The sequence below is a fragment of the Fringilla coelebs genome (genome assembly GCF_963513975.1).
Source record: "Fringilla coelebs genome assembly, chromosome: 4".
NCBI lineage: Eukaryota > Metazoa > Chordata > Aves > Passeriformes > Fringillidae > Fringilla > Fringilla coelebs.
The window spans coordinates 59,559,524-59,579,559 of NC_140032.1; the positions used below are offsets into that span (position 1 = coordinate 59,559,524).

At 39.8% G+C, this 20,036-nt stretch overlaps 1 protein-coding gene across 2 annotated transcripts in view; it reads right to left on the reverse strand.

Moving 5' to 3' along the window:
* The window catches only part of WDFY3 (WD repeat and FYVE domain containing 3), a 155,592-nt gene that overhangs the window by 93,633 nt on the left and 41,923 nt on the right, over nucleotides 1-20,036 (reverse strand). For both annotated transcript variants that reach the window (XM_084204151.1, XM_084204150.1), the window contains exons 3-4: nucleotides 10,836-11,046; nucleotides 1,944-2,067 (exon numbers count right to left, since the gene is read on the reverse strand). In XM_084204151.1, coding sequence (XP_084060277.1) covers nucleotides 1,944-2,067; nucleotides 10,836-11,015 — 304 coding nt within the window. In that variant the 5' untranslated portion in view covers nucleotides 11,016-11,046. The remainder of the gene's footprint in view (nucleotides 1-1,943; nucleotides 2,068-10,835; nucleotides 11,047-20,036) is intronic.

Below are 20,036 nucleotides of genomic sequence, written 5' to 3' on the forward strand. Positions count from 1 at the left end.
TTGAGATACAAAAAGAATGAAGTTCTAAAAAAAATTATGCAAGAATCTTCACAATCCACAGACACAGCATGAGGTCTTTAACATAAAACATATTCTAGAAAGCCAGTAATTGTAGGGGGATACGGTATGGGACAATGAAGGTGGTATAGAAGGTACTCTTATCCCCCAATGAGTTGCAGCTGGACCAATTACTAAGGATTAGAAACAGGCCTGATTTTAACAGGCCACACCTGTAGCCAATAAGAAAACGTGGTATAAAAGAGTGGACTGGCAGGATCTGGAGAAGAGGAGTCAGATGACTGCTGTAAGGACCAGGAGTAGACAGTGCATAGAGGAGCTGCTTGTGAGTAACACTGAGGAGGTATGAAGCTCTGGCAATATGAAATCCTTGCACTATAATGATGTTAGAACTCATGATATCTAAGACAACAAATAATTTCTATTTTTTTAAAATCAGCATCACAGGAAGTGTGTATCTAGCTCTAATTGCTTTAACACAGAAGTCTACAAACTGAGTTTTCACAGCATTCTAATTGTTTTTTTCTGAAGAGAAAACTGTAACTCACTGGTCCCACTGAGAGAGTCACAATCTAACTGCACAACATGGACCCATCAGGCTTTCTTGAGGTCTGACCAGAGTAAGGTATACTGAGCAGAGTAACAGCAATCCTGATAACATAGGAAAAATGACTGTTTTCTGTTTTAACAGAAACATTGGTATTCATTACATTAAAGCTTAGAAGAGCACCAAACTGTCCTTTTAGTCATTGTGGTCAAGTTTCCAAGTGGGGTGGAAAACATGAAAAATACCCCAAACCACCACCATCAACAAAAATCTAACTCTGACTTGTGAGGTTTTAAGAACTGGACTATTTCAGAGCAAATAAGCAGAGATGTGGCTGAAGTAACACACAAAAATGGTTATTCCCCACAGAATCCAACTGATTAGAAGGCATAATAGATGCTCCCTGGGAAAAAAGGTCAAGCAAACATCTCCATTCTGCCAGCATGGCTGTTGGACACTTATTTCCCCCTAATACTCAAAGAAAAGACTTTTTTGCCACCTGTTTACCCATAGAGAGCAGGTTTTGTCTATGATATCTGTTTAGCCATCTGGAATGTTTCACTGCTTCACTGTTAGTCACTTTCCTTAAAATGGAAATATATTGTAATTGGCACAGTTTGTGACTCCTGACTTCCTGCGCAATAATTTTCAGAGCCTTTTCCAGTCCTCATTTACCACCAAATCCAAACTGAGAACACAGCACAGATCTTAAAATTATCTAGCAGGCAAAGACTTGATACTTCTTGGAAGGAGTCCTCTTCAGAAAAGGAAGTCTAAGAGGAAAGCTGATGAAACTGTCCTCAGTTATGCAGTTGCCAATACAACATCAGGTTCTGATACATTCAGGGGTCAACAGAACCAAATCTCACCCTGACATTTAATAATGTCAGGGAAGAGGAGTCCACTGACATTTTTCTAGGGGTGGCATTGTTGTTCCGAATGTGGGACTTGCTGTACTTTCACATCTTATTAGCTTCCTGACCAGCAGCTAATTTAAGATGCATAGTATTGGAATGTTAACATATCCAAGTGACACAACACACCAACAGGCACCTCAGGCGAGATACAGCAGCTCTTCACAGGCATGTTCTTGGCCTCCTTCTCCTAGTAGGTTATGCAACTCAGTTCACACCTCTCTCTCTCATCTGTTGAAATTTAGTGAACTCAGCTTTCTCTGTAACCCAGGGAGGAAACCTCTAACCTCTTCCTCCTCTCTCCCCTCAGTACAAAGGAACAAAAGAGAACACATTTTCATTGCTAAAAATTCAGCTTCTGAGCCTGCACTTTTGCTGCGAATGGCAGCTCTTAGTATTCTGACTGATCTGAAAATCACGATGCACAGATTTGGAAAAGGCCACCCTTGTGCCCCAAGCAATACCTGTGGACTTATTTGATGCTCTCCGTCGAATTTCAGTCACCATCAATCGTGACACTTGAGTAGTAAACTGCAGGAGGTCAGAAAATTTCTCTGTCATTGTACTTGGAGGAGCATTTCCAAACACCTAAACCAAGAGAAAAATGCATTAAAATCATTCCGTTTACAAGGATCACTACCATGTTCCTTTGTGAAGAAGTATTCCTATGGAGATAACAAATTTTTCTTTACATGCTGCAGCATTCATCACTGCACTGGTTTGCACAGTGCATACTCTAAGATATGTTCATGGTTGGAATTCTGACCTCATTCAGGAATGTAAAATCTGATGAGTGGAGGGGAAAAGAGTTGTAAGTTTTCTTGCAAGATGAAAACCCTGCAGAACCCCAAAAGACTGAGATTACACTTAATGGGGTAAAGAACAGGTACCAGACCAAATTATCCAACAAGATTTCTGTTTTTAAAATCAACTCCTTTACTAACTACTACTTCTTTACTATCTACTAAATATAATAACGTGTAAAGTCTTTTAAAAGGACTAAGAATTAGAACTGTCCGGTATGTCCTTCTTCAATAAACTGACAATACCAGGAAGTCTCCCATGTTGCTGATATCCCAAGGACTTAATCTCCTCTTTTGAGATCCCCCTGAACACAACAGCAGGCTTTTTTTTTATAAATTGTCACTTAATTCTAGTAACTTATTCTTCATTATTAAGCATTGATTTTGTTATTAAATAACGTATTAGATCACATATAACAGGGAAAAATGTGTTAACTCTGTGGTATTACACTAAGCTGTGGAACACAATCTCAAAATGGATTAGCTAGTTGCTGCAGTAATTTACTCTTCATTCAAGACTGCACAAAAAACCGAGTCCTTATTCACATTTCCAATGTAAAACTTGCACTAAAATGGTCGCAATGAACCCAAGATATTCATTATCAAACAAAGCATGCAATCCCAATTATGGTATCATCACTTGTGTTAGTGCTGGAGAAACAGAATAGCCTGCTCGACACCTGAACAGTCTCGTTTAATTTTTTTTCCCTTATAGATATTTAGTAGTGTCCCTGATGAGCATAAAAGATGACAGTATTTTTCAAGCAAAACCTAAGTTCAACAGGTTACACTGGCCTTCCAGAAGGAGGATGTGTTCTACAACAGTACAGTTGATTTGGACTCAACAGCTGCTTCACCCTTGTCTCCTTTCTCTGGGTGACCCAGCTATCCTATTACAGCTAAACTGCTGACATACTTGGCTGAGGTCATTTTCAAGTCCAGGGACACCCAGTGAAATTCATTATTACAGCCAACAAGGATGCAAGGTAATTGTGGTGCCAGCTAACGTTGGAACTCCTAAGTCACTGAAAAGAGTTATAAGGCAGAAGGAAAGAACACCCTCTGTCAAAGTTTGACTTCTTACCTCCCTTAGTATCAGCTGCTCCGGCACATCACAAAACAGCCAAAAATATTTCTCCTGTCTACTTGCATTGCAAAGTCATGATGAAATGGAGCCAGAAATACAACATTGAAATGGAACACTCAGTTTCCTCAAAATAAAAGTAATTTTCACCAAAGGCATAAATATTTCTCATAGCGGAAAGATCAACCACCATTATCATTAAAGCAAGCAAATGGGAGACCAGACATTACAGGCAGACAACTGTTTTCTGCACACCAAGAAAAACACCTCTCATTTGAATTACAGACTACATAACACACCTAGTACAGACAATCCAAGTTTCCCTAAATATTTCACAAGACCTCCGTTTGCAGTTGTCTGTATCAGCTCTCAATTCATCCAAGAGCCCCTCACTTCCACAAAGCCATAAGAAGGGAAGAGGGCCTTGAGGTTTGCATGCTCACATGACATAAGTAAGATTATCTAGACCAGAATGCACATTAGCATCTTGTTGTCACTAACTGTTTAAAGCTCTTTCACTGAGACCAAGTGAAGAGGAAAAACTTTAGCCCCTGTTACCTGTCCTGAGCTTGCTCAGATTTGTCAGTAGTTACCAGGAAATGCAGAGAACTCAAAGTTACGGTAAAAGGTTAACTGAGGTCAAGTGGATTTTAATTAGCTACCCCATAACCAAGTTTGCACTATGTAGAATAAGCATCTCCACTGGATATTTATATACCCTTAGACTGAAAGTGATAGTAAGAACCAAGAACAGGATGTTACACATTTTAGCAGTAAATCACCTTTTAATATGGAAAAGCAAGGCTCTTTCAAGATAATGTAACAATGTACCACTTATTCAAAACCAGCCTCTTCATCATTCTATCCACTTTTCTCACATACTGCACAAACACTACCACCACGTTGGTAGAACAGTGCTTCCACAAACTCACTGAACTCTGAAAGGAGCCTTTTGAGTACTCTTCCATGGGGCCAATCTTTTCTTAATTATGCACCAATTTAGCTTTTCATTACTATGTGATTCATCATTTCATAAGCCTCCCTGAACAATGAAGAAAAAGAAGTGGTCTGTAAACCCACTTGTCACCAGAACTAGCAAGACGGTTTTATCCACAGCAGACTTGAGACATACTCTATCTATAAACCAAACTTAAGAATGATTTAGCTCTGCTGAATTTACTGATTAATAATCCTTAAAATAAAAAAATAAAAAGGAAGCTGCATTTCCCACAAAACTTGAGATACATCTGATGAAAGGAAAAAACTCAAACCCATGGCTAAGCCAGAAAGTCTCAAGAGCTCCTGGATACCATGGTTATTTAACTGGCTGCCAGCTGCTGGCCACTTGGATGCCTCTGGGAAGCAGAATTACCTTCTTCACTCTAGATCTCTGCACTCATCAAAAATAATGCTTCTCCCAGGACTCCTTACTGCATTTTGTGCACACACACACACAGATTACGGCCAAACACATGCAGCTCCCACTTCCAACAGCTCCCCACTCCGGTATAGGAGACATTCTGGACTACACATGAAGGCACGGCACAGAAGTTTTGATCTGAGCTTTACAATTTGTTTGAGTTTCTCCTCCTAACAAAAACATCTCAATCTTGTAACAGAAAATGCTTTTATAATACACCATCATAATCTTTGCTTAAGGCAGTAACAGGATAAGTACTCTATCACACTTCGAAATCTTCGACAGAATAAAGATAACCATGGAAAGTAACTGATGGATGGATTCAGAGTCTGAATTTGAACAAAGTTATTAACTGAGCACTTAAAACTTCTGCAGCTTAGGATTAAGTTTGAGGAACTAAAAAAAATTTAGAAAGGAACTTCTAATAATGTTTTAGTGTTTCCTGACAGCAAAAGTGTCCCTTCTCAGAGAAAAGCTGTGTCAGAATTTTAAAGTGAACCAAGATTTACCATATCTGCCACTGAAATTCTCTTCCAAGACTCTTTAGAAAACGAGATTTTTTTCTTTTACTATTTTTTATTCCAATCCACTAAGCTAGCAGGATTGTTCCAAAAGAACCTGTACCAACAAGAGTTGACACTCCAGAAAACATAAAACTAGATAAGCTGAGGAAGCCCCAGCAGACTCTGAACATGTACGTGAACATCAAAAGAAGAAGGTGGCATTAACCAGGAATCTAAAGAGGTAAACTGAGAAAGTAGAAATAGATGGCATCACAACTGCTCAGCCTCTTGAATACAGGAAAAGAAGAATGCCTTGACATGAAATGCAGGGAAAAAAATCCCCCAATAATAGGATGAGATCTGACTGATCAGGAAAAACCAGTTTTGTTTGGGTTACACTATCCCAGTTCACCAATGACTGATAATAGTTATCAAGGTCTGCAAGAAAGGAAGTGAAAGAGCAGAAACAACACCTGCTTTCCTCAATATGCCAAGCTAGGATCCAGATTTTAGAGACTGAAAACTGAAATGACAACATCTGGCAAGAGCCTGTATTTGTGGCACAAAGGACAGCCCCAAGAAGCTCATAAGCTCAAAGTAGGTAGAGCTTGAGGACAGTGATGTTAAAACTGAACAAGGAAACTGAGGGGAAGAAAAATGAGAAAAGAGGAAGAAAACAGCCAGAAGTAGGACTGAAAAACAAAACATCTGGCAGGCATGTAAGAATGTGCCTTCAGCACCAAATTCACTTCAAAAGGGTACAAAGGGGTAAAGAAGGGTACAAAAGAGTCCCTAGGACTCAAAGAGCCCCTAAACAAAACTAGATAGATTCTGCAAAAGAATAGAGACACGGGGAACCTGGGAAAGGAAAAGCTACTACAAAAAAGGGGAAAACTGAGAAAAAGAGTAGCCAAGATGCATTCATACAAATAAATATCACAGAAACCAACAATCTGTTCAAGAATATAAATGGTACCTGAGATTACTTTGATAAGAGCTGATTTTCATGAAGTAAAAAGAAAACTTGGGGCTACTGATTTGGTTTTCAGAATGCTTCAGCACATGAGCTGAATGAAGGACAGTTAGAACATACGGGGCAAAGACATGAAGTAACTTCAACTGGGTTTCAGAAGAGTGCAGAGGAGGAGGTAAGAATTAGGACGAAACCAGCAAGTGGTGTAAAGGGAGGGGGGGAAATGTGTGTTAAGAAAGAAAACAAAAAAGAGAAAATGCAGAAACAGTGGATTAATTAAAACTTAGATTTTTTTTTTCACCTCAGAAGTCTAATCAAAGTATTTCCTTAGACTGCTATACATGCATTGATACACTAGTTTTACTTAAACCCAGTAATATCACCTCTGCAATTTATGTAGATACAATACTTCTGCCAGTAGCTACCACAAAGGCTAAGAAAAAATTCTTCTCCACCTGCGCATCAGAGTTAAGCGCTGAAGAAGCTCAAGTGGGAGCATTCTATTTTCCAGAAGCATCAGCCTCATGCAACCACCAGAGGGAGATTTCTAAGCATACCTGCATCAAAATAACCTTCACAGGCTCAAGGCAAGATTAGGACTCTACTGTGCTAATTTGTAAAAACAAATCAAGAAAGTCCATAACTAAAAGGCATATAATCTAAGAAGAGAAATTAAAGAGGAGGCATATGAACTGAGCTTACTTCTCCCAAACTCACACAACAGGTTACCAGTAGAAATATGACCTAGGGCACCAGAATGGCATTCAAGTGATCCATCCACTAAAGCACACTACCTAGTAGACTGAACATCCTAATAACACCATGTCTTGACTAGGATTAATTTTTCTACACAGCATTGTTGTAGTTTAACCTCAAATGGCAGCTAAGCACCACACCGACCCATTGCTCTCAGGTGGAATAGGGCAGAGAAACAGCAAGGTAAAAGGTACAAAACTCATGAGTTGAGATGAAGACAGTTTAATAGGGAAAGAAAAAGCCATGCAAGCAAAGCAAAACAAGGAATGAACTCACTGCTTTCCATGGGCAAGTGTGCCCAGCCTTCTCCAGGACAGCAGGGCCCCATCATGGGTAACAGTTACTTGGAAAGACAAATCACTTAAACATCCCCTGCACCTCCCTCTCCTTCCTCCCTGTTTTATGCTGAGCCTGACATCACATGTGGGGGATATCCACTGGGTCAGCTGGGGTCACTGAGTCTCCTCCCAGGTCCATTTGCACTCTCAGCCTCTTCACTGGTGGAGTGGGGTGAGGGGCAGAAAGGCCTTACTTCTAAGGAAGCACTGCTCAGCAATAACTAAAACAACCCCATATTGTCAGCATTATTTCCAGCACAAATCCAAAACACAGCCCACACTAGCTACTATAAAGAAAATTAACTCTATCCCAGAAAAACCAGCACAAGCATGCAACCAGCTCACTGTCTAACACCTTCATAAGCCATACTTTCAACAAAACATCCTTTTAGTGTTTGGATTATTCCAGTTTTCTGAGTTAGCATATACAAGCACAAATCTATTATCCAAGAAGTAAGAGTAAGAGCACACAATGGGGAAAAAACCAGAAAGCTAGATGTGTACCTACTGGTCTTTCACGACCCTAAAACTACCATCAAAATTATTATTCACAATAACCTGGGGGGGTAACTGACTGATACAAGACATCAGGAGGATTTAGTTCCTATTAATTCCAGTGACAGTTGCCATAGTTCTGCTTCAAAACAAAATCTCAGTGCCTAAGTGTGGTGAGATAGAATGTAAGAAAATAAAGATAATGCACAAGGTAATCTCACACCTGAGGAGTTGCAGCTGTACTAATCACCAAAGATTAGGAACAGGCCTGCCCTTAACAGGCCACAGCTGTGTCCAGTGAGGATGAGTGCTATAGAAGAGTGGGTTAGCTGGTTATGAAGAGAGTTGGAGTTTGTTGGCTGTGCTGTGAGGAAGAAGAAGTTAGTGCTAGAAAGAGCTGCCCATGAGAAATCACTGAGAGGTATAGGAACTTTACAATAATATGAGAGTAACTGGTGACCCTGATGTGATTCTGACATGATCCCGTGGTAATTTGGGTGGAGAACTGTAGAGAGAGCAGTAAGGAGGTGATCTTGTGGTGGTTTGGGAAAAAGGACTAAAATATTAAGCAATGTGATCCCAAGGTGATTCAGGAAGATGACTGCAGACCTAAGAGCAATAAGATGGTGGAACTTAGGAGCTAAGCAGGCAGACTAAGAGCCTGGGAGCCTAAAAATTAGATGAGTTGTAGCCAGGCAGACCTGAGCCTGAAAGAAATGCAGGCGGACCTCAGAGCCTAGAAGTCTGGACAATGTATGAGACACTACCCCCAAGAAGAAGAGTGCTGAATATGAGGGGTGGATGCTACACACTTTACTTATTTGGCACGTTGGAGCCAGCCCTGCACCCCTCTGCCAAGGTATGGCCGCAGCCCAGTAGAGACCCAGGATGGTGCTGGGTTCCCCCAGAATGGCAGTGTGTGCAGCAGGACACAAGCTGTGTGATACAAGTGGCAAATGGCATGGCCACAGCAGCAGCCGGTGCCTCAGCAATAGCATGGCCCCCGAGGAGCATGGGGGAAGGTTTGCTAAGTCGCTGCTATGTGAGCACTGGAACAAAAGCAACATGGAGCTCTGAGAGGCAGAGTCAGAGCTGCACAGACAATATGTAAGAGAAGTCTTCTAAAATTGTGCAGTGGCCATCTCCACAGTGAGCTGATGTGATCCGGGATTGGGCTGTAGGGCAAGGTGCAGCCGGAGATGGAGCCCAGAGTGGCACTGAGAGCAGCAGAGGAAGCTGCCTGGTCCAGACCCGACAGATTTTGACACCTGGGGTACAGGTGAGCTGCTGAAGACTCAATGGGAAATAACACATCAAGTGGAGAACAGTATGTTTCATCTACATGGAGAACAAAGCAGAGAAAGGGAGGCTTGCAGTGACTAACTAATACAACAAAAAATGTAAAAGGAAGAAAAGAATTATTAAAGCATCAGTGGGAGCTGGAGACAGAGTAGCTCTATCACCCAGTATGGTGTATTTGTTTGCTGATGAAACATGTGCATTTTGTTTGTGAATTGCAACTATTAATCTTTGGTTGAGCATAAGTGCAAAAGTTTATATTCCACAAGCATAAGTACAATTGACAGATACTGGATCAATGTTGTTCAAGTCATATAGCTATTGATAAAATTATGTAACTGTTGATTTGTTACTACCCTAATATATAGCCTTTAACTTGTTCTTGTGAGTTGTCTTATAAAGTTGTACTGCTATTGATACTGTCAATATTCTAGAAGTGTAAATATAAGAGTTTCTGATAATATGTAATATAAGTTTGAGTAATGAATCAAGGTCAGGGCACAGATACAGTCAGAAGTGAAATAGAAATTACACAAAAGATGTTTGTACTGGGTTTACTATCTTTTGCAAAGGGCCCTGCAAAAGATAGTAAACACAATATTAGTTTATGAAAAGCCTTAGGTTGATGTTCTAGACTGTGAAAAGCAAAACTAAATCAGAACTTAGAAACGTATGTTCTTACTGTGACTTGTTGTTGCCTGAGCATTTGTATATGTTAGTACTAAGTAAGATGTGTGAATATGTTATAACATCAATTTACTCTAACACATCTTTCCAGAGATGCTGCAACTTTGCAATTAAAAGAAAACAGGGAATTATGGGGGGATAGAATCTAAGAAAATAGTGCAGAAGGTAATCTCACACCTGAGAAGTTGCAGCTGTAATAATCACCAAAGATTAGGAACAGGCCACAGCTATGTCCAATGAGGATGAGTGCTATAAAAGAGTGGGTTAGCTGGTTGAGAAGAGAGTCGGAGTTTGGCTGTGCTGTGAGGAAGAAGGAGTCAGTACTGCAAGGAGCTGCCCGTGAGAAATCACTGAGAAGGTATTGGAGCTTTGCAATAAGATGACAGCACCTAAGTATAAGGGAGTAGTGAAATACGAATGCCACAATAAAAGTGGCTGTTATACATTCCCTACGTATTGCTTTGTCAAAATCTCCCTTATCCATGAAGGGAGATTCAGACTCGCTCCATAGAAAATGGCCTATAAGGGTGGTAAGAACACATGAGAAACAAAAATTCTTCAGCTCATGTAGCCTAGAAAAAACAAGTTGACAGGACACATTATGATTGCTACCTCTAAATATGCATCAGTACAATAAACGCAAAGAAGGGAGAAGAGCTATTTAGACTCAAGGACAGTGCTGTCACACAAAAAAAGTGGGTATAAACTTGCTTGCGAAGTTTAGGTTGGAAATCAGATGACTGTAATAGCAGTGAACACTGCAGAAAAGCTGTCAGTCTACATGCATCTGTGGATTGCACTTGAGAAAAAGTGATGAGAAAAGGAAACCTCCAAAGGTAAGTTCATCCCCTAACAAAACTGTGTGAGGATGAGGGGAAAATTGAAAGGATGCCAATGGGAGAAAACCTGCTGTGCTAGAACCAAAAGGTCTTGGGAATACAAAATACGAACAAACAATTCAAATAAAGAAAACACTTTTTGCAAATTGTCTGGCTTACCCTGTTGAACACAGGTAACATCATGTAAAGTTTTTCTTCTTGCTCTTTCTGGGTCATGTGCCGTGGAGGATGACAGAGCTCTGTGAAGAGGCGCCGCAGATGCATCAGGCCCAGCGCGTTGTCCTGGGGGCTGCACTCTTCCTGCCGGGGCCGGCCCATGATCCTCTTCACCATATTCATCTTGGCTGACTTCTGGAAGCTCCCTTGTATCCTGTTCAGACAGGAAAAGGAACTAGCTGAGTACAGGAGACTGAGGCATTATTCCACCAAAGCCTTCAAATACATAGCACCCTCCCTCACAGTAAGTACCACACTGGAGTTAAGAGCATTAGCTAATTTTACATGTCAGGCATTGATTAGGAGAATTTAAAGCCAATAACCTGGAAGAGCAAAACCGATATTCTCCAGCAGAAAGCATGACTGGCCAGGCTTTGAACACTGCAAAATGCTTTGGTACTTTTTATTGGATGAGTTTTATGATCCTTTGGTGCACATCCCACAGCATTTACAACAGTGTTATCTCCATAATGGAAAATATTCTCAAATTAATTCTAGAAAAAAACAGCACTTTAAAATCTAATCACATGAGACCTTCCAACTCTCTCAGACATTAGCTTTATCACACAGAGACAAGCATACTTTTTTTTTTCCCCTGACTTTACTATGGCAGAGAGACAAAACTATCTAGTGGAGTTATTGTTCGTCTCACCCCTCATCTATTGGCTCTGCAGAATAACATCTCAGTCTTCAAAACAACATGGACCAAGTCTTCCAGCTGTGCGACTGAAGTCTATCAGGCAGGACCTTGTACGTGAGATGTGAGGGACATAAGAGATAAATCCCTAAACAGATGTAACCAATCGGACACTGCAGCAAAAGGGACTAATCTCACAACCACGGTGATGTTAGGGAAGGAGTGAGGGGAATACATGGAAAACAGTTTCTGCTCCATATATAAAGACCACCAACAACGAAATACTCCACAGAATTGCAATGCCTACATCTCACTGCTTAAATGTAGCTGAAAAACCAAATGTCAGTAACTGCTGTAAAAATTATTCAAGAGAAGAAAATGCCTTGCAGCAAGAAACTTAAAGAACTTAATTATTTAAATTGTCAAGAAGATAGGTTACCATGAAGGGTCAATTAATAAAAGGAGAAGTGGTGATTCCAAAGGGGCTGTAATTAGAATAACAAAGGGAAAGAACGCATTATTGAAGAGCTCCAACCCAAAGATTACATTGTGATGAAAGACTGTAGCTGGATGCTAAAGCCAGGAAAATAACATCAATAACAAACTGGAGCTATGCTTGTAAAAGTGAAGGCAACTAACTACCAATAAGAAGCATTAATAAAAGAAAAGTCTTCTCTCTCTAACCCTATCTCTTTCTCTAAGAAAGAGATACCTTTTTGGAACACGTTCATGAAATGTATTCATAAAGTATTTTACTAAAACATAGTAAAACATTAGGAACTAAAGCTAATGAACATTTTAGTACCCTTATTTTTATAATCCACGAAATGAGAAGTCATCAAGAAAGCTAAGCTAAGCTACAAGCCAGAAACTGTTAAGTCCGTACTGGAAATGTGCACTGGCTTTTCACAACTGGGGAAAAATTAGATAGAACTGAGTGTTGTCTTTCAGTATACAAGCCCTAAGAAATAACACAGGTAAGACTTCAAATCAGTATTAATCATGCAGCTAAAAATAAAACACAGTTTCCTCAAGAAACCCATAGCTTTTCCAAAGCTCCTCGGTTTGAGGATGCTTCTCTTGCTGTAACAGGTAAAATAACAGAATACCACATCTGAGCTCAAAGACTCAAACCTTCACTGCCTAAGCAGCAGGAAAAAAGTCTGCATGTTCTTTTTAATAAAATCTTTAAAAGACAATATTTTCAATTTCTTTTTATGATTCACAAAATGCTGAGAACTTATTTACCCACCCAAAATTCATACTGTCATCAAGTCCATGACTGCTGTGGATTTTTGCTCATGTGGCCAATTTTACTTTTAAATTCTATTGCTTTACTCAGCCTAAGCACTCACCTAAAACAGAAATTTACACTGTTTCAGCCACACACTTGTAATTATAGATCTGGTAAGTTTTGTACAGTTAGAGAAGTCCAAAGAAATGTTACACACTATTTTCCCAGTGTAAAGGAGCCTACTGCAATGGCATTTTGCAGCTTTGGTCTATTTAACACCGTAGCAGTTAACTCCAAGGGATGACAAACGCACAGAACAATTACAATAGTCCTCACTTCTGCAACTCAGTCATGGTCCCTCGTGTCTTTCCCCGCTACAGAGAGGGGAGGAGAGGATGTAATCCCAATTAATTACCTTTTTTTTTTTTTTTTTCCAGAAGTAACCTAAGTAGATACTACTTCTGGAATTATTCCAGAGTTGTCTCTACTGTGTTTCTCTCTTATTAGAAAAAATGCTAGTGTGGGCTCCAGGCAATCTGAACTATATTGTACATAAAAGCTGAAAGAATTTCTGTGATTTATTTCTGCCTGTCCAAATCCAGCGATATTTTTCTGATTATCACAGCACAGATGATCTATGGGAAGAGAGCTGTCTGCACTGGGACCTCCAGCATTAGGCCCAAATCTTAAATATGTGAAAGTAAACAGTGAAAGAACACTACTGAATTGCTATTTTGTCCTATACAAATATTTTGACTGATCTTTTCTTTGTTTAGAATTAGGGCTGCAGAAGAAAAAGCAGTATACCTAAACCTTTTACTATAAACAAAAAGTATCTAGAAAAAAGGATGTTCCTATTCTAAGTGAAATCATCTGTACCAGTTGCAACCATCACATGTGACCTGAATTCAGCATTAAGACCTGGCAGACCCCTTAATGTCAAAAATGAAAAGATTCCAGTATTTTCAGTAACAGCCACTTCACCTGCTCACAACTGCTTGTTTACAGCACATGACAATCAAGCACCCCGCGTAATTAAAACAAGCAAACTCAAAAGTTAGGGAACACCGCTCTTGTAGATGATTGTAGAGCTTGAATTTGGCCTGGCTCTGCACATTCATTGCAGTACAGTCTTAAATTGCACACTCACTTCCTACAGTCCCCAGAGAGCCTCCTGCCTCTCTCAGCAGATGCTTCGTGAGCAGCTGGTTGGCATTTTGTTACTTCATCCCTCTGAGCATGATGCTACACCTTGGTTCCTACAACCTGGACTGAAAGGCTGCTCTGCACACCCAGCAGTGCATTTCCTCAGGGATCAGAATGCATCACAACTAATAAACCAACTTCTTTTCACAGATATACCCCACAGCACAGGCACTGCAACAGCCTCAATAGCCACACAATGAACACACATCCTCCCTTATGCTAAAATTGATGACATGTAATAATATGGTATCTATTTGAAGATGCTTTGGAGAGCAACTGATCCTTCAATCTTGCAATGCTTGAATCTTTCTGCTTGCTTGCATTGTGTCCCATAGAGACCAGCTGATGTCCTTCTCCTCTCAGCTTGTGATCTCAGAGCTAAACACCAGGTACACCCAGATGCAATTAGAGGGCAGCTCCAAAAACCTCAAGAGGAGTTTTATGGAAGTGGCAAGGACAGAAACCTGTTCTCAGCACAGGAGCCTCTTCCCTGCCTCGCATTCCCTCTTCTGGCACGTACATCCCACTGCTGCCCCACATTCTTTACTACGCAGCCCTGATGAGCTTCTTCCCCCAGCAGGTCCAAGCAGGCACACTCTTCATAGGGAACCTGTGAGCTGGAGATTCCAGCTGTTGGGTGTTTGGCTTTTTTAAACTGAGGAAGAAGTTATCCTGAAAAAGCGAACTAAGCAAGTGGAAGTTCTATGACACAGCCCCACTGTGACAGGCATGTAGTTTATCAGGAGAGTTGAAGCATTTCAGCCTATTGTACCCACCTTCTGCTACTAGAGCTGAAAATGTGGATTAATGGCAGTTGCAGAGCATCACGTTCTGTATGGACCAAGACTAAAATAAGACACTTGATGAGTAGATCACAAACATGCACAATAAAACCACTGCTCTTGTAATAAACATTACAGTTTTCTCTTAGTGGTAGAAGCTGAAGAATCTCCATGTGAGGAGAAATGAAGCAAGCAGTGAAAGCATAGCATAAGCATCCTCACTTTAAAAACTGTCCTTTGTTTTTTTCCACAGGCTGTCAGATGGCTGCACATTTCCCCACGAGCATAAGCGAGGCTGACCCATTTGAGCTGCTCTGATATAAAGCCATTCACCAAGGTTCTTAACTTTTCCACTAAATTTATATGGGAATCTCACAAGATGAACCCATGAGATTCTCCAGAAGTTTCACAGGAGCTAATTTCTACCCTTCAAAATATTTTGAAGTGTTTCCTACTGTTAGTGGAAGCTGTTGAAAAAATTATCATAAATACTTTACAGAAAATACCAACAACTTACAAAGCTCAAAGGCAGACACTACAAGAAAAACACAACACACACATAATTATTGAGTTAGGGTATGATAATGCATGGGTAATACTACTACAGCTATCAAAACATTTGTGAAGAAAAAAAAGTAGACAGAAGCTGCATGAGACACACTCATTTTCACAACAGCTATTATAAATCCGAGCTCTGCATCTAGGATGTTATTTAAATAAGCAGCTAGGTAATTAACTGCTTAGTAATTACAGTCACAAGTGCCTGTTTCTCCAGGCACTATATTGTTATTACATCAGCAGCTTAGCAGTGAAACAGGAATCAACTTCTCTCTTTGCAGATTATAATGGGACACCAGTACACACCTCCACCCCAATAATCTCAGGAAAATGAAATTTAAGTCTTCTTTCTATAATTAATCTCAGAAGTCCATTAGGATCAGTAAATTCCACACCTGCTAGCTTCCTCCCCACTGGGTCTGTTACTTCTTTCCTGAATTTCAGGTTCCCTACCCATGCAGTTAGTACTAACATTCTGAAGATGATCATCAATATGCACTATTCAAAAGGACATTGTCTGGCCTTCAAAGGAAACAATAAAGAGCTGTTACTGGCTGTGACAGCGATCGCAGGGGTCCCAGGATGAGGAAAGAAACGAGAAAGTTGACTCTATGTTCAGAAGGCTTGATTTATTATTTTATGATATATATTATATTAAAAACTATACTAAAAGAATAGAACAAAAAAATCCATCAGAAGGCTGGCTAAGAATAGAAAAAGAATGATTAACAAAGCTCAGACTGACTGAAACAGTCTGAGACAGCTGGACTGTGATTGGCTATTAATTAGAAACAACTACATGAGACCAATCACAGATCCACCTGTTGCACAGATCCACCACAGCAGCAAATAATCATTGTTTACATTTTGTTCCTGAAGCCACTCAGCTTCTCAAGAGGAGAAATCCTAAGGAAAGGATTTTTCATAAAACATGTCAGTGACAACTGGCTAGATACACATCCATTTTTGCTTAGAACTGAGCAGGAATAAAAAATTCTCTTTGTAGACAAAAACATCAGTAGGAGGGGAAGCGAGGAACACAACTACTTCCTCCCATTCCCTTCCCCCCCACCAGTCCTGCCACCAAACACAAAACAACTACTCACACACAAAGAAAATCATGCATAAGCAAGCTGTGGTGCTGAAAAGGATGCCATGAGCTGTCCCTGACAGACTGAACTGGCATACATGCCTTTGGGGAATGTTGCCTGGTAAGAGAGAGCCTGAAGTAAAACTCATATTCTGCCCCAGTAATAAGGGTGCCTATTCCCATACTATGATTTCCTCTTGTTAAATATCCAGTCATCTGGCTGAAACAGGAACTATTTCATTAAGAAACCTCCCCAACATGAAAACACCACCAACTCCCACTCCACCTTTTAAGTATTGCTAAGTACCATTAAGGAAGTTAAGGAAGGTATGCAGGCAAGGATTTACAAGGTCACACTACTATTTCAAAGTCATGACTTTTGTGTGTATGGCTTGGCTTTTTACCTCCTCTGCACTGAAAAAATTCAAAATTTATTGAGCAACCTTATGTTACCACCTAAAAACAATCTTGACTTTTTTAGATGAACAAAAGAGCTAATACTGTCTGTTTATATAGGTTGAAGAGCTGCTTACAGAGGTGTCTCAATTCACAGGGTAGTATCCAAACCTGAGAATTCAATGCAGCTATTTTTTGCTTTAATACCTCTAAGAAACAAACAAACAAAAAAGCCTTGCTATCCTTATTCAGGACATGTTTTTCCTGTTCTCTGAACTCCCATCAGATGACAGCTAAAGATAAAATTTCTCTGTTATTTGCAATATTAGAAAGGCTATTCTTACACTCAATCTGACCTTAATGCCTTGAAATCTCTGCAAAAACAAAAATTCCTAATGCTTCAACAAATATGAAGAACTTTAGTAACTGTTCTTTGAGAAAGATAAAGCTATAAATCATGGACTATCAGTCTTCTTCTTCTTCTTCGATTTCCCACAAATTATTCATGATAATGACACATAATAGCAAGTGCTGATAGAGTAGATTTCCTGTGGTTTGTACCCTCCTGAAGGTTAATGTTTTATACTCAGTGTAAAAGGACAACAATTAAATAACAGTGATACTTTTGACCTATGCTGCAGGGATGGAGGAGAGCTGTCTTGCTAAAGACTAATAATGCACATATTTTTACTTAGTAATAACTTATGACAATGACCTTTAGTTATATCAACTTTTTGCACTTCATTTTGTTCAAATAAGAAAATAAAGTACTGCTTTTGACTTCTGCAAATAGCCTGTATTTTTCCTGACTTACCGTGTAACGCTCGTATCTAGAAGATTACTGCCACTGCGTTTTCTAGCACTTTAATAACCACATTTCCCAAAATTACTTGCACTACTATAACAAAATATTTCCAGGCTACAAACACTTCTTCTGCCATCTCCAAAAAATAAAGCCTGCAATCCAAAGTATTAAATCTTACCTACCCCAGCTGAAGTTGCATCACTTTTCTTCATTGCCATCTCCATGCAAGAAAAGCACAGACAACTTCTTCTTGCACAGACAACTTTGATACCTTGAGTGCAGTCCCACAATTCAGAATGCCCTTGGGACTGAAGAGCCTGCTTCAACATCATTGTTCAGAGCAATAGCACAGAACAACAGTTACCTGGCATGAAGGACTACCCATTCACATGTGGAGGGAAAGGATGTGACTGCAATCATTGCCCACAGATATCTGGGGATGGTGTACAAAACGCACACCTTGATGAAACAGAACTACAAGTTACTTTTACAGAGAGTAAAGACGAGACAGTGCACGAGGAAGCAAATGTGTCCTGCCTTTTCCTACGAGGAACAAATCTGTCCACACTGCATCTAGAATGTGATTTTTGGCTGGATGATGATAATTCCACTTCCTACATCTTTATTTAGCACTCATTATGATCTGTCATCACCATGAACCCAATTCTCAGTACTGTTTTTCTTTAAGGAAGCCTTTAACAAGACTTAAGGACTTCCATTTTCTCAGCTCAGTAATAGACTGATAACCAAGCTAAAGGATTGAAAATGCTGAAAAAGAAAACTGCCAGAAAGCTCAAATACAGGCTATTTAAACTGGAGACATGATGATTTAAGATGTCTGCCTTTCTACATTTTACATCTTTTTCAATTAAAATGAAAGATGAATTCTTATTTTGTCTCAAACTATCACACAATCCTGAGAACCAAAAAGTAAATCTGCTGTTGTAAACATTTGAATAGCTAAATCCACCACTTGTTTAAAAGCAGCTTTTGAAAAACATCATGGGAACTGAATGAGTAATTTTCACTTTTCAGAAGCCAAATGGCATGTAATGAATATTGTATCCAGCTAGGAAGAGCAGAAAACCTCATCTCTGAGGTATCTGTAACAGATGGTCCTTCATCTCTTCACAAGACCAAGAAATACCATCCAACAAACCCTAAGGCTACCTGAAATCCATATTTGACTGCTGGGTTCTACACACCTTCATCTCTGAATTTCAATGCAAAGTCTTAAACCACCTCATCTGCATATAAACACAGATCTGATCTCCAAAAAACTACTTTAGGTTTGCCAGCCATCAAAGAAGGTGGAAAATTCCATACCTCAAACTTGCTCCACAGTATCTGCTTAGGTTGGAGAAAAAAGACAATAATCACACCAGAAAAGGGTTTTCAATAACTTGTTCATGGCAGAAATATATTGCCAGGCTGAGGACCTGAAACAAACTCTTCATGTGTAAAAGAAACGTTCATGCTTTATGAGATGAGAAATGGTCATTCCAGAAAATAAATCAATCTTGTCATGTTTCATTATCCCTAATCATCAGTTACAGAGAAGATCAAAGTACAGGGCTCTATGCAGGTATTATGTTAGAAAAGAGACACTTGCATTAGCACCTTCAGGTGGTTCATTCATAGACATCCAGGCTCCAATAAACCATTTGCCCCTGCTTGTGCAATCATACCACTGAGACATTTTTTCCACTCCTCTGACCTGTTCCAGTGCGGTCTCAAAGCTGGCAATCCACCTCCGAGTGCCACAAAGTCTGAACTAGCTCTGGACATACAATTCCTCCGCTACTTGAGGAATGCAAAGGACATTTTTTACCAGAAAAATATGTTAACCGAGGAGACAAAAATATGAGTAACACAAAAATCCTGACAGGCAGAAGCAAAGTCCAACTTGGCTGAAGCAGACACAAAACATGACAAAAATAGAGACATTGCTCACCAACATGAATTTTTGAAACACTTATTTATAGAAAAATGATGCCTAGTAAGTTAACAGGTTTTGGACTGAGGGAACAGAAATTCTGTTCTTCAGTGTAATCAGTATGCATACATTTTAAACCCAGCAGATTACTTTTAGAACCTATATTTGTCGGATTAATGTTAATCTGGAACTTTGTAACTGGACATTTGAGGTGGGAATGACCGTCATTTCCACCTGCTGGTTGACAAGGCAGTAGATAAGCAAGCTCATCCCGCAAACCTCAGTACTGCTATAAACATCTGGAACTGAAAAACACATTTAGGAAAAGTAAATACTGAAAAGTCATTTTCGTTTTGAAAATATGCTGGCAGAGTTGAAACATCTCAGAAACATTTGCAGCTCAGCAAAATTACCTGAAATGGAGGAATCAATTGGAACATTTTATTGGAAGCTTATGAACCAACTAACCTATGCAGCATCAGAAAAAATACACAGAATAC